This window comes from Prinia subflava, chromosome 29, assembly GCF_021018805.1.
Source record: "Prinia subflava isolate CZ2003 ecotype Zambia chromosome 29, Cam_Psub_1.2, whole genome shotgun sequence".
Taxonomy (NCBI): Eukaryota; Metazoa; Chordata; class Aves; order Passeriformes; family Cisticolidae; genus Prinia; species Prinia subflava.
In genome coordinates this window covers 2,189,184-2,212,671 of record NC_086275.1, presented here as the reverse complement: position 1 = coordinate 2,212,671, position 23,488 = coordinate 2,189,184, and the positions used below count along the sequence as shown (strand labels likewise).

Genomic DNA, 23,488 nt, shown 5'->3' with positions numbered 1-23,488 from the left:
CAGTAACTGCCCCACAGGCAACAGCCCCACCAGCAGCAGCCCTTCCCTCCCTGAAAGCAGAGGCTGAGGCAGAGACTTGTACAAAACTGGCATCTTTATTGCTCGTTGGGTCTGTACAAAGGGGTCGGGAACAGCCCTTTGGCCAGGGACCAGCGCGGGGCCGGCTGCGGAGGTGAGCGTGGCTGGGACTGCAGCCCCGCCAGCTCCGGGCCTGCCCGGGGACAGGCATCCGTACACTTTACAAAAGAAAGTCAGTAGTCATCTTCAGTATTCAACACCAAAAATTGGAGCTAGTTCCTGTCCATGGGATCGCTTCTAAAATCACACGTCCCTGCCCTCCGCACCTGCGGCTGTTCCAACGTGCACGCTGGGAGTACAAAAACTCTGTCTAGTAAAGGCACCATTTTCAGCATAGTTTAGTTCACACACAGCGTGTCACACACAGTTAAATGCATCTCTCTGGATGACTTCATTCCCTGGATCCCCTCCTCCTTCCCCACCCTCTGACCAGGGCTGGAGATGGGCTGCATCCAGCTGCAGAGCTCACTGGGACAGACAGACAGACAACAGCCCGCTCGGGCAGAGTGGGACACAGCAACACAATTAAGAAGTAATTGATTATCTTGGAACAAAAAGGAGACCCCCCACCAGTACAGTTGGTAAAATTCTAGGTGACATTTTACAGATTTTAATAGTGTTACAAATCTTAGTCTAAGTTTATGGGAAACCACAGGAGTTCAAGTATTTTATTACTGCACACACTATATATATATTTATGTATGTATATACAGAGGAAAAGATTATTTTTTTGGCAATATTAGGGGGATTTTACAGATTGAGCTGTGCTTGTGGCGAGCACAGAGTGAAACAGCTCAGCACACTCTTCAGCACTTATCTCACTTTCAGCAAGTTTGTGCAATAGAACATCACTTTTAGCAAGTTGTGCAATAGATTTCTAATTGTGACCATGACATCCAACTTCTACCCATGGCAACATGGGATCAGGACCTACAGCTCCCTCTCCTAGCACAGTGGATGCTGAGCACCTCTGCTCAGGAGGAGTTCCAAAATCCAGCCTAGCCCATGGTGCAGGAGCAGAGGGCAGTCTAGTCTGACACACAGTAGCCCAGAATCATCCTGACTGACACTACACGGGTTTGGGTGTGAAAACAGGGGGTGCATCAGTCACCAGGTTCCCATTTAAATTGCTCAGAGAAGCTCTGGTGGTCCAGGCAGAGACACTTCCCACTTCCCAGTGTCCTACAGGGTCCGCTGCTGTCTTTAGACCTGAATTAAAAGCTAACAGCACCCCATTTATTAAAACCAGAATATGGCCGTCTCTTCTCGTACCTTTATCTTCACTGCCCATCCATGTATTAGTGGGAATTAGTACAGGAGTCTCATTTAGCCACTCTCTAATTAAAAAGCATTAAACTCAGTGCTCCTATAGCACAGCTTATTGTCAGTCAGCATGGAGTTAAGAATTTAAGTGCATTATTATGCATCTATAAACATATATACATGCATAAACATGTTTAAAATATATCTCTCTTCCTGAAAAAGTCCTCTGAGACCTCATTCCATTTATGCCATCAAGGTGTACATGGGAAACACTTTCCAGTCCATGCAGAGTAACTGTAAATTAACTGACCAGATCTCCTTGCTTTGCAAACAGGTTACTCAATTCCTCACTGCACAGTCAGAGAGACAACCACAAATCAGACAATTTCCTTACCAGGGCTCGTGGCAGAAATGGGGAACCCCAAACCCACGTGCTGCATTTCAGGAGTTTCCTGCAGGCTGCTGCACTCCTGCTGCCAGCCCGGCTGCAGCGGCAAAGCGTGGGCAGGGCAAGGGACGGCCGGGGCGTCTCGGTCTCCTTTGGTCGAGGTATTTATCGAGTGTAGAGTTCTACATTCCTGGTTTGGAGCTCTGCTTTGCCCTGTCCCAGGCTGCAGCAGGGAGGCTGCCACGGGATGGGGACTGCAATTTCAGCTGCAGCAGCCAGCTCAGCTCCCCTGAGGGCCCCGAGGAAGCCGAGAGCTACTTGGGAGGCAAAGGTGCGGGTCGGGCAGGGAAGAACTGTCCCTGAGGTAAACACTTCTGCTGCGGGGGCGGCGCTCCCTGAGGTGCTCCCTTCTGCTGCGGCGGCGGGGGCCTGCGGGGACACGGGGGACAGTCAGGACAGTCAGGACAGTCAGCCCCACAGCCCTCACCCCCCTGCCCCTCCCCAGCCACCTCAGCACTGCCCCACCCTCCACACCAGGACTCACTCCCAACATGCCACGCTCAGACTGTGCCTTCAGTGGCCTGAAATGCACTGGGAATTTGTTAGAACTCACCTGTTAGAACTCCCAAAATCCTTCAAAGCCCCCCTGGCCCAAGTGCCCCCCAACACAAGGTACATTAGGGTGCTCCCCCTCAACACTTCTGGGTCTGCATGTGTCACAGCCCAGCGCCGCATCTTACAAGCACAATTAAAAAGTAAGATCAAAAATATAGGAAAACTTTCTGCTCAAAGTTAAGAGAAATGGTTTTTCACTTGGCCATAACATTCACAAACCAGCACAATGACAGATTTTTGAGTCATTTGCTTTTAAAGTGACTATTTTAACAGGCCTTTCATCCACCTGCTGAGCTAATCTGCCACCACAGCAGCGCTCTGAGCCTCATCCATCACCACACGGCCGTGACAGCGCAGGATGGACGCGCTGCCTTCCAGGGTGAACTGAAGGACAAACATCTCCCTGGGAAAAGTCAGCCCTGCTTGCACACAGCAGGTGATGAACACCTCAGGGCTCCCGGGAGTGAAGGCCAGGACAAGAAATCCCAGCCGTGCCCTGGCAATGGGCATGGCAGTGACTGCACTGACCTGCTGGGCACCCTCTGCGCCTGCTGCACCGGGTACTGCGGCGGGGAGTAGTAGGGCTGGTGGAAAGCCTGCTGAGGGTGCTGGGGAACTGGGTAAGCTGGCACAGGAAAGGTATTTGGATGCATATCCTGCAAAGGAAAGAGAAAATGTTCATGAATTGCACATAGGGACACTAAATAAGTGATGTTCAAGAGCATTTGCAAACCAGCCTGGCAGTGCCAGAGTTGCCCTTTCCTCTGAGAAACTCAGTAGGAAGAAGAAACAGCAACAGTCTGGGAACTGCTGGATTTGGAAAAACAGAGAAAGGGTGATCACAACAGCACTTGGTTTGCCCTGGGAGTGTGCTCTGGTGGGCTGTGGCTTTCAGAGGACAACAGCTCTGAAAAGGAGAGGGGCCCTCACGTGGGGTGGGTGTTCTGTCATGAGGAAAAAGGAGCAGCAAAGCAGGTAAACTAAGCACAGCCTGGGACAATGCTTAAACTGGGAAACTGAGGAGCCCTCCACACAACCCTGAAGAAATAAATATTCTCTCTGCTTTTTATCAAGGAGAAACATAGCTTTCAGAAATGAAGAAGTAACTTTAAAGCTTTTATTGGGGAAAAAACTACAGTAACTGCCTTCATCTCTTTACCTGAGAATAACTAATAGAGTAAGAAAAAGTAGATGATTCTTACCATGGGTACAGCTCTTGGAGCATAAGGCATGCCATGGGAGAAGCCTCTCTGCTGGTGGTCCCTGGGTACAATGTCTGGCCGAGGAGGAGGTGACTGAAGTGACCTGAAATTTGATGGATATGGACTGTGTGAGCACATAACCCAGACACAATGACTGTGCAGGCCATGAACCCAGGCACTGTGAACCTGAGAGCTGGATTTATACTATCTTGGCACGTATCCAGTGTGAGAAATATAGTATTTACCACAAATCTAATAAACAACAACCCTTGTTCTGTTCAACACTGGCAGCTTCCCTTTGCCCCTTTATAAAAAGATGGGACCCAAAAATATAAACCCCTATCACCAATGCACAAGGACAAATGAAACAGTAAAGAGAAAACTCTCTACTCTCTTGATTTGGCATGAATTTATCTTTTCTGTCATTGCCAGAGGCAAGCTACACATGCCATTGGATGCAGGGGCCTTCACCTGACATCCTGGGACTGGGATATGCCTCCACCCTTTGGCACTGACTCGTGTAAACAAACATCCATGGCCTATTCAAGGCAGAGGAGCAGGCAGAGAGGAGGAGGCACTCACGAATGGCAGCGGGACATCAACCTCCTGAAGCATCTCCTCATCCTGTCCCTCTTTGCAAAGGCCAGGGCAGCAGCTACGAGCAGGGGGAGCACCAGGAAGAAGAACACCAGCAGCCCATTGCGCAGAGAGGTGTCTTTGTCTGAGGGGACAAAACCACAGAGAAGAAATAAGCCTGACGTGGTGTTGCCACCACCTGACTCATAAGAGCAGTGAATATTTGCTAGGAATAGTTCTATAACTGTTTTCTATTTTTCACAGAAAAAACCCAAAAGAATCCAGTAAGATACATGCCCAAAGAGATCCTTTCTGTTTATCCTTTAGAGCTGATACCCTGGGCTGTAATAGCACATTGAATTAGGAGATCAATCCTTGTTTTTCATGACTGTAATGTTTCATTACTGAAGATCTTACAAGAGAGGAAAACAGAGCTTCTGGCTTTTGGTCTGATGTTAAATCTACCTCTTCTCCAGCCACTGTTTGCTGTAGACAAAGAACTTGGGTTCTTAATCTTGACATTTTTATATGCAGCAATTTCTCCCCTGCAGGCTGGACTAAAACAGCCTTTCCCTTTTTCTGTCTGATGATTTGAGAGGCCTGCCTGAGCTCCAGTGTGTTTCTCCAGCCTGTTATTACCTCACAGTGCCTAGCTTTCCCAAACCCACACCAGCTTATGAAAAACAGTCTTGTTCCAAGGTGGCAGAAATCACCTGCACTAAACCAGTCCAGATCCTTACAGATCCCCACCCCAGCATCCCGAGAGAGAAGTGTAATGCCTGGAGCAGAAAACCTCTGCCAGAATTCTTTGCCAGAGAAACCCAGTGCAGAGGCATCCACCCAAGTTCACCCACACGTGGCTGCTCTGGAGCAGCCAGCCCCAGCTGTGACAGCCACTTGCCATTGTATGGAGGGCCACTGTCCACGCTGCCCCCGTAGCCTTTGGAGTCACAGAACGGGGGGGCCCAGCCTGCTTCACAGTGGCAGTTCCTGTTGTTGTTGCACACCTGTATTCCAAAATACAAACACTCAGTCACTTCCATTTCTATGCATTTAAATCTGAGTGCAGCAGCCACGACCTGCTCTGTCCCTCCTATTGCTCAGCCTGGAGCATTTTACCCAGTAACTCCCTCGCCAACTCCAAACAGTCCTTGGCCAGGCATCCCAAGATTTCACATGACTGAGCACACACAGCACTGTTCAGGAAGAGCTTCCAAGGATTAGCTATCCCAACAGCTTACACACCACGGCTTTTGCTTGTTTTTTTTTTAATTTGTAAGACGCAGAATCAAATTTCATCAGCAATGATGGAATTGGGAATTCTTGCCTGGTTTTGTCAAAGATTTTTTTTGACACTGCTACAGGTTCTCTTGACTACAGGCATTTTATAGAGTTTTACAATTCAACAAAACTGAAAAATAAAGTTACTAATCACCGTTTTAAAACCTGCTGCCTCTCTTCCCTGCTTACCCCATGCCCGTGGCACTGCTTCTCCACATCACAGTCGTAGTTCAGGACAGAGTCACTCACACACTGGAAGTGCCTGCAGATCTGGGGAGAAGAGATGCACACAGATGAGGGATGATGGCATTTCAGTGCCCCCTTGCCCGCCCAGATCCCTGCTCCTAGCTTGGGGCTCCACAGCCATGCTGTGCTTGCTGCCACAAAGCCTCACACACTCTCACTGATAATTCCAAGCTCTGCAGAAACTCTGTTCCACAAAAGGCCTCTCAGCATGGGGCTGAGCTGGCACTGGAGCCTTTTGTCTCCAGTCTGAATGTAAAGGAACAGCAATTAAATTGTGCCCAGTAAGGACATGTGGAATGCACATTCCTCTGCTAGGGCTAAGCTTCTGCACTCTTTAGTTTAGCTGGATTTTAATTGAAAGTTGTCTTCAAGGCATTTGTGTGGGCCTGGCTCTTCCTGCTCATTGACAGAGCAAAGATTCTGGCTCTCAACAAACTCAATTTCTTTCGCTTCACCTACAGCTGAAAGGCTCATTAGATGTTTGATGCACATGCAGTGCAGCACTGGGCAGTGGGGGGAATCAGCAGACTCATTTAGTTTTACATTAACTACAGGCATCAAAAAATAATGGTCATAACTATTCATGAAACAATGCAGCTGAAGATTTTATTCCCACGAATACCCCAAATTATTACATTAGGATATAATTTTTAAATGTTTAATTACCTTTCCATTACCACACTTGGTGCCTTCATTCACCATTCCTGGGTCCGGGACGTCAGAGCCCAGCTGGAAATCCACCCCCCAGCATGTGGTGCCTCTGATGGGAGTTTGGATAATAGCAGGCTTGATTCCAAACACAGGCATGGCTTTCACATTTTCACACTGCAGCTTCCCACACATGGCATTCCTACAACAGCAACACAGGAACACTGTAGTGACACTTGAATTTATTCTGAGAACGAGACTACCATGTGTTTGATACGATCTTTCTACTGGAAGATGCTACTTGAAAACAAAATTGAGGCAGCTTGACAAATAAAACTGAACTGGGCTTCATTCCAGTGCTGCAAGAGTAGTGCATCCCTTCTTTCTGTAAGCTGTTGGAATCTCTGCACTAAGGGAAACATGATGATTTGCTTCTGGTCTTCCCACATGTGAACACTTAGGAAAAGCACAGTCCTTGACAGGAGATGTTGAACACGCTCTCCTCACCACAGCCCTGCCCTGTGCCCCCACTACAACATCCCAAACTGACACTACACCACCCAGACAGAGATTCCCAGCCATGTATTTCAGAACTCCCAATGCACTGGGCTCAACTCACCAGCTGGAACACTTCTTGTAGTCATGGCCATGGAAACCACAGTTGCCAAATCTGTCCCCCTTGGAATTCACTTCAGCAAAGCAAATGTTGGGGGCTGCTTTGGCTTCTGCAAACAACAGCCCATCCCCAGAGAGAGGAGCCACGTTACCCAGGCACAGAAACATCTCACACGGGATCTCCTGAACCCACAGCAACTACCCTGCTACACCCAGTATTTGCCATGCAGCAGAGAGCTTAGGAACTTGATCAAAACTCTAAAGACAACATCAGAATCACTAGGTTCCAAGTTTAAAAAAGGAGAAAAACAGTTACTTAACCTGAATCAATTCTAACATTTGATATTTCTTTACAGCCCTATAGAGCAGAAATCCCACTGTACCAGAAATGGTAAGGGCAACAAAAGCAAATAAATATATTTTAAATAAACTCAGTATATTCTTTCGTTACATCTCTTAGAAAGATTGTAACACTGTGCCCTTCCTTACTGGAGCCAAAGATGTCCTGGCACTGAGCGTCGTAGTACTGGCACACGCCGTTGTAGCAGTAGGCCTCGTGGTCGTGGCAGGGGTGCCCGTTCTGCACGGTGAAGTCTGGCTGGCAGAACTGGGATGTGCCATTGCAGTACTCCGGCAGGTCACACTCGTTGGTGCTTGCCCGACACTCGGTGCCCCCAGGAAGGAGCTGGGGAGAGAGGGCAGGGAAAACTGAACCTCAGAGCAGAGACTGGCGCTGCACCTGGCCCACGGTATGCCCCAAACAGGGGGCTGATCTGCAGCCCTGTGGGGCCGTGGACAGGCAGGACAACTCCCTCTCACAGATGCACTGACCAAGCCAATGCTCTCCTTTTGTCAACTCCCTAACAACACCCGAGTGTCCTACCTGGCAGTTTTTGCAGCAGTCACCATAAGCACATTCAGCACCGGATCGGAGCCTGCAAGTCCCCGGCTCGCAGCACGGATCGCTTTCACACTCCTGAGGACACAAGGGCTGTGCATGTCACAGGATCTTCCCCTCTGTCACCCCAATCCCCTCTGAGCTGCCCTGGCACCACTGGGAAAACACACAGCTACAAACCTTTGGTGAGCCACAGTCACACTCCTCCCCAGCATCCACCAGCTTGTTCCCGCAGTATGGGATGCTGTAGGTCTCATCAGGCTTTGGAACATTGAGCAGGCAGCTCCCACCTTTGCTGAGTGTCAGCTTCTCAAAGTCTTCTGCACTGCAACTGCTGAAGTTCCTTGATCCCCTGCAATGGAGAAAATGAGCTGAGCTTTACTAAGCCAAGCAAGTACCCCTTGTGCTTGCACAACAAGGGGGACGTAGTTACAAGCACAACAGGACTCTTTGCAAGGGAAATTTTGAAAGTAATCCACAAAAACAAAACACGTGGATGGGGCATTTTGAGCCTTCTTTGCCTTCCCTGGGTCAGCTACTTACGATGCTCCAGAGCTCATGATGCAGCTGCTTGCCCCACAGTGACAGACTCGTTCGTCATCGTGGTTCATGCCCAGGTTATGGCCCAGCTCATGAGCCATGATGGATGCAAACATCTGGATACTGATCCTTCCAAACTGCACAGGAGGGACACAGAAGGCAGTCTGAGAGTTTATTTTGACAAAGTCAATGTTTACTTATGTGCTAAGGAGACCCTTCTGCCGTTCTGTCTCTACACTAACAGGATCCTCAGATTAACAGTGCTGGATTTCCAACCAAGTGCATGGAATTTGCTTAGCAATAAGAGCCCTCAGAGAAACCTCTCTGGGACTCTACCCAACAACCTCCACTTTCCAGAGCAGCTGCAACATTAACACAAAAACTGGAACTCTCCACACCAGCCCAATTCTCCTGAAATGTGCAAATTCCAGCACTTCTGTCACTGGTCCAAAGAAACCAGATTTCTGGGGTTGCCAGTTATCTGAGACCAGCAGCTTGGTTCATGAAGGCTCTGCAGTTCCATATAAAACACACAGTGAACCAGCACTGCTCAGGGGGGTCACAGCTGCAGGTCAGAGAGTTCAGGACAGATTTGAGAACACCAATAGCTGCCACACACTTTTGAGGCAGAGATGCTTAAAATGACACAGACAAACCCTCTCTGAGAAATCTTTCTGCATGAGTACTGCACCGAGCAGAGGAGAAGCTGAGCAGAAGACTACAGAGAAGTTGTGATCCAGATATCCTGGAAGCCTCAGAAATTGTTGGGGACAACATAACAGCCCCACTAAGCCACTTCAGCTTTGTAATGAAAGACTCTGTGCTTCCAGGAAGACTTTGAGAGTGCAAACTCTGATCCCAGTCACATTTAGAGATCGCTGAAGAAATCTTACCACATTAATGCCTCCTGCATGGCTCTTGGAGCACACTGTTCCCACATAGGCCATTCCAGCTGTGCCACCAAAACCCTTCTTCCTACAGGCATGAAGAGAAAGGAAAAGCCATCATCTGTCTGTACAGACACACACAGAGCCTATATCAGCACACCACCCCTGCCTGTGGGGCACAAATCCTGCTGCTCCAGCTTCCCAAGGCTGACACAGGAGCACTGCTACTGACTGCAAGCACAAATGGCACCACTTGAGCTTTTGCTGTCTGCTCAAAATTCCTTCACTCTGTTAATTAAAGACAAGTGTTTACAGAGAAAGTCAGCCTCTTCCACATCATCCCTCTGCATATAAAGAGCACAGGCACTCCAGCTGGGCTGAGCAGGAAGGAACTTCTTGGGATCAAGGAAGGAGCTGCACTCACAGGACGAGCTGGGCACTGTCGTGTCTCCGGCGCAGGACGAGGTTCTTCTCCCGCCACTGCACAAAGTTGGCCAGCACATCCCCAGCCCCTCCATCCGTGCTGATGATGTTCTCGTGCTTCCAGATCTCCAGACCAACCAGCACAATGCGGATGTTCAACATAATGTACATCTGGGGAGAAAAAGGAGAGAAATATTTATCAATGTCTTCAGACAAAAGCAAGGCCTGGTGTTATAGATCTTACTGCAAAGTATCCATCTTTTCTGTGTGGGTTTGATTTTTTTTCCACAGCTAGTACACAATTGGAACCACTGGAATCCATCTTCCCTGTGATTTAGACCTTCATTAGCTACAGGATCAATGCTTAAATGCCACACTGGCTACATTGTAAGACAACACCAAACAGAAATAGAAAGAAGTCTCAATTCTGACAAATATCATGTGAAGTAGTGGAGTTATAGACATGCTTTTTCTCTAACCTTTACACAGACACAAGAGTTGCAATAATTGCAACAATCTGTCCTGTCACTCACTGGATGTAGGACAGATGTTGGAAGAGTTTCCTAAATTGATTCTCAAGGTGGATAAGTGCAGATGAAGTCAGAGGTGGAAAAGCTTCCACAGGTTTGCATTCCCCAAACTGGTACCAGAACAGAGCCCAAAGTGGACATTTACAAAAGGCAGCAGGGCTTCAGACACAGCATCCTTCTACTCACACTGTCAAGGAAGTTTGCCAGCTGCACCATATGTTCTCTTACTTCTGTTTCACTCTTCCCAAAATCTTCAAACTGCAAGACAAAGAAACGTAGCCTCATGAAGAGAAGAGATAGAGACAACAGTTAGAAAAAGGAACAGAACATTTTTGCCTGGCTCCAAATCTCCAAGAAGATGCTAACCAAGACACCAACATCTTTACTGCTATTGCTCAGCAGCTCAATATTCCAAAGACAACAGCAAAGGCAGTTTTCACCATGTGCTTTCCTTACACTACGAGATTCCTTGCTAACAGAACCTCTCCCTGTCTGATGGTTGACTCCTTTTCTGAGGAGAATTGCATTGCACACATTTATCCACGTCTAGGGTAGCATATTTGCACAACTTGGCTAAATTGTCAAGTGTTTTTCAACAATCCATTTGGGAATAATGAAGCCTGAGGGCTTTCCAGGCCCTCTCCTGAGGAGAAAGAAAAAGGAAAGCCACACAGAACTCTCACCTTTTCTTTATCCACAACTATGAACAGCTCCACGTATCTTGTCTGGTGCAGGACCGCCCTCTTTCTCTGGGGAAAAAGAAAAATGTTTTAGACAACTTCAGATTTATTAATTCAAGTGTAAACAAAAAAACTCTCATGACACTGTCATATTTCATTTGATACCACCAGTGGTTTGAGGCACACCCAAAGCATACGGTGCCAAACCCAAGCAGTGTAATCCAATGCAACTACAGTCTCTGTGTTTTACAGTAAAATGCAGCTGCACAAAGACTTCCTTTGTTTCAAAAGCAAGAGACATCTGAAAAGGTTGCTTTGGAAAGTCAGCACACCCTTTCATAAAGGGGCAGAAAGATTCTACAAGCAAATGCCAATGATCTTGAAGTGAAACACAACATTTTTCATTCTCCTGCTTTCACTTCAGTCTTGTTGCTGTACAGACAGTCCTTTGAAGGACAAGGGGGACTTCACACCAACCTGCTGCTGTGATGGTGAGGAGGATGGAATAAACATGACAATGTTCTCCTGGCTCCTGATGCAGTACTTTATTAAGAAACCTCTTCATGAGGGTCATGTTCCTGCCCTTAAAAGTCCCCCCAAAAAAGCCAAGGAATATTCTAATCAGCTGCCCACCCTCACTGCCATGTGCAGAAGCAGGAGGAGACTGTGGCTGCTTTGGGGAAGAAACTGAGTTGTACAGTAGTGCAGAAACCTCCCCAAATCATAAACCTTTAGGCATGTGCTAAGTCTCAGAAAATCTGATAAGCTGCTTCCATACTCTCAAATGAACTCACAAAACCCCTTATGTGGGACTGGGGAGGACTTACCCGCAGCAGCTGGGTCATACTGGGATGGACATTTCCCTCTGCACGTTCCCCTTCCTGGCCTTCAGTGGTTACTCCACACGTTGTGGGCTCTTTCTTCACATTATCCAGTCGATATAAAATGTGTTTAGAGCCAGAAGAGGGATCCATGGGCTCGATGCCATAGGTGACATTCCCCATTGTCACCAAACCCCTAAAATATGGCAGTGTGTGAGAAATCGGGCACCGGGCACAGAGGACAGTTACCCAGAATTTTTACAGCTTCACAAAGTAACAGTTATTCTTGGATAACCAAAGCCTGCCTGTACCTCAGCTCTTCACTTCACCTCAGCACACTTCACTTCAGCTTTTCACTGAGTGGGGCCTCCCAAATGCAGTAAATTAAATACTCCTGCAAGGCTCTGCAATGCCCCAGGAATTGCATCACAGCTCTTAAGCAGAAATGCTTTAGTTCAAATACACTATTGCCACTCTGGTGCCAGGCATGGCCCCACAAAAAAATAAATGGCACAGAATATATGGCAATTAGCCCAAGCAGAAAACAATTCCATCAAACTTGAGGTGCATAAGGTTTAGGGCCAATTTTGTGAAATTTGGAGACCAGTGTTTAACATTCCATTTCTGCAATAGGTACAAAGCTGTCACAACTATCTGTGCGTGTTAAAAAAATAAGCCAAATATGTGTAGAAACTAACTTAGAACACCCTGGTAAGAAACTGCATTAATAACTTATTTGACAGTATTTCAAATATCTGTGAACTCCTTGAACACAAGATGCCACAGGACAACAGCACCAAGGCAGCTCAGAGCAGTCAGTGACTCCCTGCCTGAGGCACAGCTAAAAACAGCAGAACTGGGTTTTGGGTTCAGCAGCCACAGTGGGACAGCCAGGACACAAAGGAGGAGCTGTGTTACCTGAGCCCTGAGCAGGTGCTGACAGCCACCAGGGAATCCAGGGTCCCCTCCACGAACCCCTGATAATGGCAGTGATCCTGCACAGGAAAACAAGGGTGCATTACACACACGTTTCAGGCTTGCTCACCCAGGGCAATCTCTGATCTGCCACTGACCAGCAGTGATTACAACTCAAGAACACAAAAAGTATTAAGTAAAATTTACCACAGCTGGATTTCTTAACTTGACCTAGACTATCCTTCTCCTGTTCTGTCCTCCACCCTGCCTCAAATATTTTGAGGCCAGCCCTTCCCTCCAGATTTGGGCCAAAATTACTCTCCAATCTTCTGGCAGAAAGTTCTGGCTTGCCTGTCACCTCTCTGTAGCAGGAGGAGGGACAACACCTGCTGTCCACCAGAGCTTTCTGCCTGCACAGTGCAGCCTCAGCAGCCCTGACAGATGGGATACTTGCACTGTGTACTCTGGACACACAGCTTGGAAACTGGACAAAGGGTAGCACGGGGCAAATACACTCCATTTTCTCTGGCAAGGGCATTTTCAGACATTGATACAGGGGTCTACAATACAGATTCTGTCACCTGCTGCTCAGCAAGGAATGCAGAAAGCACAGAGGGCTTGTGCTAATTGTTCAGGGCCAGCGTGACTTCTGTGACCTAATGCTGAAAAAGCACTTTTCCTCTAACCAATTCCTTTTAACTAGGAAGCAAGTAGTCATTTGACTCAGGTGCTCTATTTTCAAGAACAAGATCCTATGAATCATGTATGATTAATACTTCCCTTTCAAAGGAACAACACTGATCCCTAAGAGTGAAGCCATTTGAAAAGCTCTCATGCATTTTGTATCACACAACCTGCTTTTAATTCTGCATTTCCAAAAGCAACATGTCAGGCAGCCTGCTTGTAGAGAACGAGGGCTGCAAAGATGCTCTCTGTGGAATAACTCAACACTACACAGATCACATCCCTCTCAAGGTCCTGCAGACTCGATCCCCCCCATCCCCTGAGGCAGTTTCCCCTGCCAGGACCAGCAGCCTGCTGGTTCCTCAGCCAGCCCTGCTGGTTCCTCAGCCAGCCCTGCTGGGCTCGGGAGCAGCCTGGAGGCTTTTTGTGTGCAAGGCAAAGGCAGAGCTGTCTGCTCAGCCCCCAGGGCACCCAGGGCTGCCCTGCAGGCTCCAGGCCTGGGGGAAGGCAGGCAGAAGCCAGAAATGACACCAGCCCTGCCCTGGGCTGTGACACAAGGACAGCACCACCCCAGTAATGCCAGCCGAGAGCAGCACTGCCTTGTAGAGAGGAGCAGCAACCACCTTCACATCAGAAAATACGGGTCTTTTACAGGTTAGATCCTCATCCAAAATTAAGGATTCTCTCCAGGAAGAGTGGGTACTGAAGGTGACCCAGCAGAAAATACAACTATCTTTTTGTAATCCTGACTCCCTCATCCCACAGATGGTCTGTTCCAGCCACCTTCAGTGAAGGCATTAATAGAAGGAAATCCTACCTGGACATCTGGATATTCCAATTGCAACTTCCCCTCCGTGTCATAGGTATAAACTGTGAAATCTTTGGGCAGCAGTTCTCTGCAATGAAAGGGGAGAAGGAATACAGAAGGACTTTCATGAAATGACTGTGACATTGGAGCAGAGCAGTAAGATGGCCCTAATCAAAAGTGCAACAAAGAGGTAAACTGCAATTAAATAAGGAAACATTAAAAAGGAAAACCCTCGAAAAATAACCAATAAATTGTATATTTTAACAGCAAAATTCAAGAGACCAGAATGGTAGAACTGCTAATGAAATCAAACAAATCATCTCACCTCAGAGAGTAGAACAAGCAGCAAAACTCTTTAAATTGTGCTAAAAGCCTGTTTCCAAGCAGGAAAAAAAAAAACAATTCTAGCCCTCAGTCTGCTGCATATGCCTTCTCCTCCCCAGTTTAAGGAGGAAGTGCACTGGGAAAGTCTCCCACGACTAAGACTGCTGCACCATCCTGGTAATTCCATTGATGTGGTGCAGCTAAATTCCCACATTTCTGAGGGTCAGGATCTTGGCAAGTGGCAGCTGGAGCTCCCCAAGGGCTTGCACAGTTGTGCCTCTGTCACAAGGGCAGTTTGGAGCAGCAGTGGCCTGGTAAATGACCATGGTGCTGCAAGTGGCCCCTAAACTCCAGACAGACAGACAGCATGAGTATCAGTGAGGTCTCAGCACCCAGACCTTGGAGAGAAAGTCTGTTTCCTCATTTATTAGTGTCCTTGTGCTACTGAGACAGGAAAAACCACAAAACTAAAACAATAAACAAGATCCAGAAAAAAGTGAAAATATTTACTTGAAATGCAGTTCAGCTTGTTTATTTTTAGCTGTGAATAGACAGAGTCACAGATTCCCTGGGTCTCCTCAGAGTAATCTGCAGCTTCCTGCCCTGAAGGGGGTTCCCCAGAGCTGCAGGAATGGAAAAACATCTCTGGCTGATGGCCAGCACACTAGAACTCAATCTCTTCCCATTTTGCAGAGCTGGGATGTACCTGCACTTCCCAAATAGAATCCCAGGATTCAAAACTCATGTGCTACCTGCCAGCTTGTCATCTGGACACAAGAGTTTGAATAATTTATAATTTAAAGAAATTAATCACTTACTTGTTCTTTTCTAGATGAATCCTGTATTCTTTTCCCTCAATCTCAATAGCATATGACACCTGGTCCTGAAGATAAAGAAAAGTGCATTTTACTCATGTTAATGAAGAAAACATTCTTTGAAACCAACAAAGGTGGATGAGCCTGAGATTTATTTTATAATTGTCCCTGCCTCCAGAACCCAGCATCCCTTCTTGTGTGACTGAGGAAAAATCACATGAAGTGAATGGTTTCGAAACAGAACTGTGGTTTCCTTATTCCTTCCTTCTAAAACATCCCCAGAAAAGTTCCAAGTCAGAGCCAGAAAAGAACAACACAGGGTTTTTTACCGAATAGGATGCAAGTTTTACATCCAGATCAAAAACCCACTGCAGCAACTCATGACCTCTGGAGGAGGGAGGTACTTCTGTACCTCAGCTGCCAGCAGTGCCAGAGGCGATGCTCTCTGCAAGGACAATTTCCCTGCTGCCAGGTGAATCCAGCAGCATCCCATGGGCATTTCAGGTCAGTTTTGGGTGGACTCTATTTAGAATTAGACACTAGACTGAAGATATGTCTAAGACTGCCCAGTACCTGTACTGAGGAGCTGTTGGAAGCCTCTCGTCGTTCTCTTCCCAATCTCTGTGGAGTTACAACTTCATAGGAAGTGAGCAGGGAAATCTCCTGGAAACCTGGAAAAAAGAACAGAAACTCTGGCTAAAGGAACAAAACCATCAAGAGGATGAGGCACAAGGAGGAAAACACTGCTTCAGGAAAAGTCCAACACAGAAGAGCTCAGAGCAAACCTCAGGGCAAGGCACACTTGGATTGCCTTGCAAGGGGCCAGAGAAAAAAACAGCAGAGAAGACACCAATTTTTCAAATTGTTTCAAATTGAAATCTTCACACCCCAAATACTGTCTTACCAGTACCCATTTCATACACCACCACTTTTCATCAGCAGGAATCAGCATTTAAAGCAGGTCAGCACAGCAAGGACTCACTCAAGCATGCCCAGTGTCAAACCAAGTGTCCTGTGCTGCAAAGCTGCAGAACTGCCCCATGCAGCCTCTCTCAAAGAGCTCCAGCAGCTCCTGCACTTCCCCATGGCACAGCACAGCCAAACTCCTGACCTGGGGCTGGTGCTACTATTCATTATGCTCTTAGAGTGCTCTCCAGGGCCTCATCAAAACAGCTGAGATGAGACAAAGCCCTGTAACAAAGCAGCCATCACAGATCCCTTTATATATTATTTGCATATGCAACATCAGACAGATCCCCTGAACCAAACAACTCCACAGTCCAAGCTCCCTTTATCACTTGCAAGCAACTGTTATATTAACTATGCAAACAACAATAAATTGTGTATGCAAATTACTTTTCCCATCAGTGGTGGCATCTGCTGGTGCCTGGCTGGGAGCCGCTCCCCCAGGAAGCAGGAGGCTGGCCAAGCCAGATCACAGGCACTATCCAGAGAAATGCTTTTCCTGGCTCATGGCAAAGGAATCAATGAGCTCATCAGAGGAGTCTGAGCTTCCCAACAAAGGTAGGGGGAAGGGAACAGTTATCCTCACTGTGTCTCCAGAAATCATCACCACATCTGGGATAGGTGAGTGAGCATTTGGTGCCCAAGATCCTCCAAAATCTCACAAGTGGGACTGAGATGCTGCATCCAGTTAAAACCAGCCCCTCTGAGCACACCAAAACTCACACTCCATCTCCAAAGGGCCCTGGGCTTCTCTAAGGCAAGGCAGCACTGTGAGCTCCAAGCCTCCGTGAGAGGCCTGCTCCATCCTTTGGAAAATGGGCAGGAGCTCCCAGACAGGCTTTAAATGCCAGGGGTTCCCCAAAAAGCCCCAGGCTGCAGTGACATTCAGGCTCCTTCAGATGCTTCACCCTCCTCTTCCCATCCCTGGCAACACATCATCACCTTGGGTCAGCACTCAAAAAGGCATCCCAAGGGAAAAGCCAGTCCCCTTCCACACCTTTCCCAGCACTGTGCCCAAAGAACCAGCCAGCAGATCCCTTCCAGCTTCCCTCCCATCACAGCACACGTGTCCATGGCAGGAGGCCTCAGAGGCACTGTGCTATCCTGGCCTGCCACACAGGCACAGCCCCACTGCGCCTCAGGAAATCACACAGGGCACACACTGCAGCAGAACTTGCATTAATACAGTGTTTGTAGACAAAAGGGATTAAAAAAGCAGAGATAAAATTCCTGAAAACAGCCGCTTACATTCCCCAGCTACAGAACACAGTGTCAATACCTCCCTGGCCCAAAAACAAGGGAGGGAAGGGCTGCTTCCTTCCCTGGAATGAACCACCAGAAGCACACACTGCTGCAATCACTTCTCTACATTTGTCATCCCCAGCCACATGCACGTCCCCAGCCCAAGTTCCTGCAGGTCGCTGCTCTGCCCCTGTTCCTTCCCCACAGCCATTCACGCCCAGAGCAGTGGGGATGGGACACTCGGGCCAGGCTCTGCAGGCTCTCGAGGCACAGGTTACACAAACAGCAGGACACAGCCAACCTTGGCAGTGCTTGGAATCTGACATGTTTGCCCAAGAGCAGCTTGGAAGCAGAAAACTAAGTGAATCATCACATGAAGCAGAACTGGGAGGGATTTCTGGGAAGAGTACAACTCCAGGAAGATACTCTTAGAGCACTAAAAGAGGCCAATTTTCAAGGCTCCAAATGCTCTGATAGTTCTCTCCCCACTTTCTGCCCTCCTTCCCATCCTTCACCACCCCCAGTTTGCGAGGTGATGGGGGTGGGATTCTCCAGCAGGTATCTCCCTGGCACTGCCCCTCACTTCCCAGAGAACCTGTTTCTATGCCAAGTGCCCTGTGCAGCATTTCACACATCACCAGCAACCCTCAAAGAGGGCACAGAGCAGTTCAACAAAGATCCAACCCAAGGGATAAGTGCAGCCAAGCAGAAAGCCAACCCTGCCACCACATTTTCCTCCTACAAAGGCCAGGTACAGTTTGGAATAAATTCTTAAACAAGTTACAGGATTTCTAATCCTCAGGTGCTGTCTGGCACTGGCAGCTGCTGGAGCTGTACCACGTCACTGCTGAGAACATGACATGCTCATGATCCATTTCCGGGCTCAGATTGTGCTTCCGATCAGAGAAACACAACTGCATACCCATGACCATATTTATCTCATCTCATTAAAGGCTGCCATTAATTACCAAGCATTGGAGACAACTAGGAAGATGTGAATCATCTTCCCCTCCCCACCCCAAATCCACCATAGGAATTCCATGCATGCTCCATGGCATGTGGGAGCTTGAAAACCACGGGAACACATCACGGCCCTAAAGGCTCTCCACACTCTGGGGGTGTTCAGGTGAGTGTTCTGGGGGTGTCTGACAGGTAAGATCTGTATTCAGCAAAGGTCAAACTGCATCCCCTGTCTTGCTAGACCTTGGCATGCCCATGGGTCATTGGCTCAGTTACAGAATCACAGCACACAGCGACATCCACCTACACTCACATTTCCCCTCAATTATCATCCTTCCTGAGCTGTGACTCCTTCTCAAGCCTAGCAACAGAAGGTCAAAGATACACCCTTCAACGGAAGAAAAAAAAAATTAAAAAGAGGGAAGTTCAGACTGTGGCCTGTTACACCACAGAACAAGCTAATTTCATAAAAACAAGCTCATCAGCATGTGAGCAGGTCAGCAGCTAATACCAAAACTCATGAAGTTAACTGGTTATCATCAACTGATTACAGTTAATAGCTGAGGTCAGCTGCACGAGCCATCTCACACTTTGGCAGGGGATTGCTCACCAGAAGTGCCAGAAGCATTACACAGCCACCCAGGCCACCAGGGCCCGGGCAGTGCCAGCTCCACACTGAGAATCTCCAATCTTCAACAGATCAGCTCTTGGTGCTTCAAGCTGCACCTCTGACCCCCAGAGGGGGAACCATTCACTCCCTTCTCTCTAGCTCCAAACCTTTACATTTCCAGTGTGCTGTCATACTTGCCTCTCCTTTCCTGCAACTGAGGAGCTCCAATATTCAGTGTTTCCATTCACCCCTGCCTGTTCATATCAGGCTGCTCTGGCTCCACTCTCCAGTCAGGTACACCTGTCCCAAACAAGCACCACAGCAGGACTCAACAGCCCAGTGAGGCCTCACACAAACCACGGCACTCATGCTGTGTGTGGTTATGGACCTCCACAGATCAGCAAAACAGATCATTCAAAGCAGACAGCACATGTCTGACACACTTGTCATTTAACTCTGACACTCATTTCCTTCCCTGCCAACGTGCTCCTGCTCCCCATTTTTCACCCTCTCATAACTGTACAATTATTTCCACCTCAGCAGAACACTTTGCACCATCCTTTCAAAGCCACTTATTTCTGATAGATACTTCTCTCATGCTCGGATCACTGGATTGCTATCCCAGTCTTCATGGAGCCTGAATCCCATCTGACTGGGAGATACCAGCTGCCAGCTCAATCTGCATTCTCCATATCCTATTTTCAGAATCATACAGGAGTTTGCCAAGCAGCGTCTGAGGAGAAACTTCCATGACCTGGCTTACTTACATATGTCCTTCAAAACAACAGAACCACTGCTGGTGGATTTCTCCAGGCAATGACACACCAAGAAAAGCATTTTTTGGTGCACTTTTGCACTGAGGTCACAGTTGAAGTAGGATTTACTCTTTGGACTACTGCAAGCAAAAACTTCCTTCACTTTCACTACGCAAATATTATCCAAGTCCACTTAAAAATTTTTAGAGGTTTATACAAAACACAAAGATCACAAGTGTTCTTCTAAATGTAGGAATGTTTTCTGTGGAGCCAGCACTGAAAGCTCCACAGCTCCTCCCATACCTCAAAGACCAAAGAGTGCCTCAGTGCTGTTTCATCTTCAAAACACCTGGGAACATCTGGCCAGCTGTTCCTCTACAGGCACCACTCCTTGGGACTTTTCTTTCCATCTCTCCCTCCCCTGCTCTCAGTCTTCAGCCCTGCTGGGACTCCTGCTGTGCCGGTGCCTTTTAGAAGGCAGGAAGAGATGACCAACTATCATGGCAAGAGAAGCAAAGTCATCTGCATGTATTGCTCACCTGGAATATTTGTGTAACATTAAACCTGGCCAGAGCAGTTCATGAAGTTTCTTTTGGTATTTCACTGGGGATGCTGGACGTTGATCAGGTTACGGAGCTCTTCCACAGAAATATTTCCTAGAAAATTCTTACATCCCTTGCTGAAATCCAGACCTATGCTGTAAGTGTTTCCTGTCTAGACTCTCCCTATTCCTTCTGCCCTCTCTAAAGCCTAATTTGTCTGCAAGACAACAGCTCCCCTTGTTCCACAAAAAGGACTGTCACACGTGTCCACTGGTGTCACAACATCCTCTGCACCTCGGAATCTTCTCACAGGGAGAAGCAGGGCAAAGCTGTGCTGTCCTCTGCAGCAGGATGAACCCTCCTGTGGGTCACTGGCCCTGGAGCCCCTCCCTTCCACCCATGACAGCCCAGGACAGGAGCTGAGCACGCTGAGCCCACTCATTTCCTCCCCATCTCAGCAGCTGTGAATGTCAGCTCTGCTTGCTCAGCTGAGTCCGTGGGAACCTTCTCTTTGGAGACATTGCTGGCTTTACATTTGGCCACCAAAGGGAACTGGGAAATGCACATTCTTACCTTTTTTTTAAAACTTTAGCTTGAGAAAGATAATGATCAGGATGTGCAGAAACTCTAAAGTCGTGGTTCAAACTTCCTTTTTCCAAAAGCAAGGTACTAAAGAGGCCAATAACAGTTTCTGGTAACACTCCACTTCTGTCTTACATCCCCGTGTGTGTCAAAAGCACTAACATTGTAACCCAAAAGTCGGAGGTTTCTACCCTCTCCTTCATTCTCATACCTCAGGCAAGGGAGGTTCATTATACTTCATGGCAGGTTTGGCATTAATGGCTGGGACAGAGAGTTCCAAAGGCAGAGAGGAACACGACCTTCCACCATCAGGAACTGGCACCAGTGTTTCTTTCCTACGGGCAGGAGCTAAAATCTTAATTCTCAAAACACCAACCACCCACTGAAAGCACAAGCACCTGATATCTCAGAGATGGATAATTTCAGACATCACTCCTTGGCCTCCAGTCAGGCAGCCCCCATCATGCTGCCACACCACACCTCATAAGCACTGTCCTCAGCACAAAGAACCAGTATCCAGTTGTGTACTCCTCAGCTGGGAAGACCTGACTATAAAAACATGCATTAATGACAAACACAAAAGTTTTACACAGCGCATGTGTCCCTTCAGGAGGGGGAATCAATGACAGAGGAGACATTTCTGCCTGTCATGTATGTACAGCCTTGAATCAGCACCTTACAGCCCATAAACAAACAGAACTATCTCAATTCATGCACAGTCCCTAAGACAGCACGGGATCAACTCCTTAAAAGCCACGCAGGACGATGGCACTGAGTGCTGCCCCACCTCCCTGGGGACAGCAGCCTGCCCCGCAGCCGAGCTCCGCCACGGCCCAGCCACCTGCGCTGGGGACAGCCCCGCACCTGCAGGGCCCTGCGGGGCCTCTGCTCCCCGGGAGCCCGGCAGAGCTCCCGGCGAGCGCACGGCCGGACCCGACACCGGAGGATGGAGGAGCGAAGAGCCGGCGCCGGAGGGACACCTGCGGCCCGGGGCAGGCGCACGGGACCCGCTCCCGGTGTGGAGCGCCCCGGTCCAGACTGCGGACCCCCCGTCCCGCCGGGCTCTCCGCAGCATCCCTGACAGGAGCACGCTGGCACTGCCGATGCCGGGCAGGGCACAGGTGGGGCCGCCACCCACAGACCCCGCTGCTGGCACCGGGGCACTCGGGGACACCGGGGGCACTCGGGGACAGCGGGCAGGAGCCCCCGGCCAGCCTGGGGGGGGCTCTGCCCCACCGGCCACCCTCGGGGGCCAGGGGAGGGGAAGCGGCAGCCAGACCCTCCCCGGATGGCCCCGGGGAGGGGGGACAAGGGGGGCCGCGACCCTCCGGAGGGGACGGGGAAGGGGGAACGGCGCTGTCCGGGAAAGGGAATCGGGGACCGAGGGCGGCAGGCCCGGCCCGGCCCCGCGCACTCACCCGCGGGCTGCCCGGGCGCGGCCGGCGGCGGCAGGAGGAAGATGAGGAAGAGGAGGAGGCGACAGAGGCAGCTCCAGGCCCGGGCCATGACACCCCCTGCCCCCATCGCCCCTCCCGAGGGGCGCTGGGTCCGGCCGGCGGCCCCGCGGCCTTATGGAGCCGGGCCGGGGCCTGCGCTGCACCGCCCCGGGGCGGAGCCGAGCGCCCGCCCGCCCCGGGCCCCACGGCCCCGGCATCCGGCACCCGAGACCCGGCACCCGGGACCCGGCACCCGCCCCGGGCCCCACGGCCCCGGCACCCGGCACGGCCCCGGCATCTGGCACCCGGCAAGGCCCCGGCATCCGGCACCCGGCACGGCCCCGGCACCCGGGACCGGGACCCGGCACCCGGGACCCGGCACGGACCTGGTGTCAGCGCAGACTGCGGCCAGCGCGGCTCTGTTGGCCTTTCCTGCCCAACAACTGCACACTGGGAGCACAGAAGCACTGAATATCTTGAGCTGGAAAGGCCCACGGGGATCATCAAGTCCGATTCCTGGCCCTGTACAGACACCCCAGCAATCCCATCCTGTGCATCCTTGGAAGCGTTGTCCAAACGCTCCTGCAGCTCTGGCAGCCTCGGGGCTGTGACCTTTCCCTTGGGAGCCTGTTCAGTGCCCCCCCTTGCCCTCCCCACCCTATAGGGAAAGAATCTTTTCATAAAACCTTCTTATAATATGTTGGAAGCACATGAGAACACACGATGTCAGCCCCTAGCTGGGCAATCCCACAGGTACAGGTGAGCATGAGAAACTCCCCAGAATGAGAAGGCATCACAGGCTTTGATACAAGCACCAGGCATATTGCCCTGCTCTACTAATTGCCTGTGAACAACCTGTCAGGGCAACTTCAGAGCTCTGCATCATCCTCCAGAAAAATCAGGAACAAACACCTGACAGACCCATCATATTAGGAGCAAGTAATGGCAAAGTGGCACAATATGCAGCCTAAAAGAGGCCAGACAAACACAGCACTGAGGTGAGCCATCTCCAGCCCCTTCAGAAGCTGCACACTGCTCTTGAGTCAGGGGATAAAGAGCTTGGGAATGCCCAGTCAGTGCTTGGGCATTACCCAAGACACAGGAGGCTCCTCATGGATTATGATAATGGCATGGATGGCATACGGATTCCTCTGTGCA

General features: G+C 49.4%; 1 protein-coding gene across 1 annotated transcript; it reads right to left on the bottom strand.

Annotated features, from left to right (window-relative positions):
* Nucleotides 1–76: 76 nt before the first annotated feature.
* LOC134562570 (disintegrin and metalloproteinase domain-containing protein 9-like) lies at nt 77–22,509 on the bottom strand. The gene is made up of 22 exons (XM_063420015.1): nt 22,313–22,509; nt 15,811–15,908; nt 15,241–15,305; nt 14,108–14,186; nt 12,610–12,686; nt 11,698–11,887; nt 10,874–10,939; nt 10,377–10,448; nt 9,662–9,831; nt 9,244–9,325; nt 8,354–8,487; nt 7,991–8,162; nt 7,796–7,888; nt 7,402–7,597; nt 6,917–7,022; nt 6,316–6,499; nt 5,593–5,673; nt 5,024–5,129; nt 4,129–4,267; nt 3,547–3,649; nt 2,873–3,000; nt 77–2,158 (listed from the first exon to the last, which is right to left on the bottom strand). The coding sequence occupies exons 1-22, from the start codon at nt 22,416–22,418 to the stop codon at nt 2,044–2,046; spliced, it is 2,562 nt and encodes an 853-aa protein (XP_063276085.1). The 5' UTR covers nt 22,419–22,509; the 3' UTR covers nt 77–2,043.
* Between the last annotated feature and the right edge of the window lie 979 nt (nt 22,510–23,488).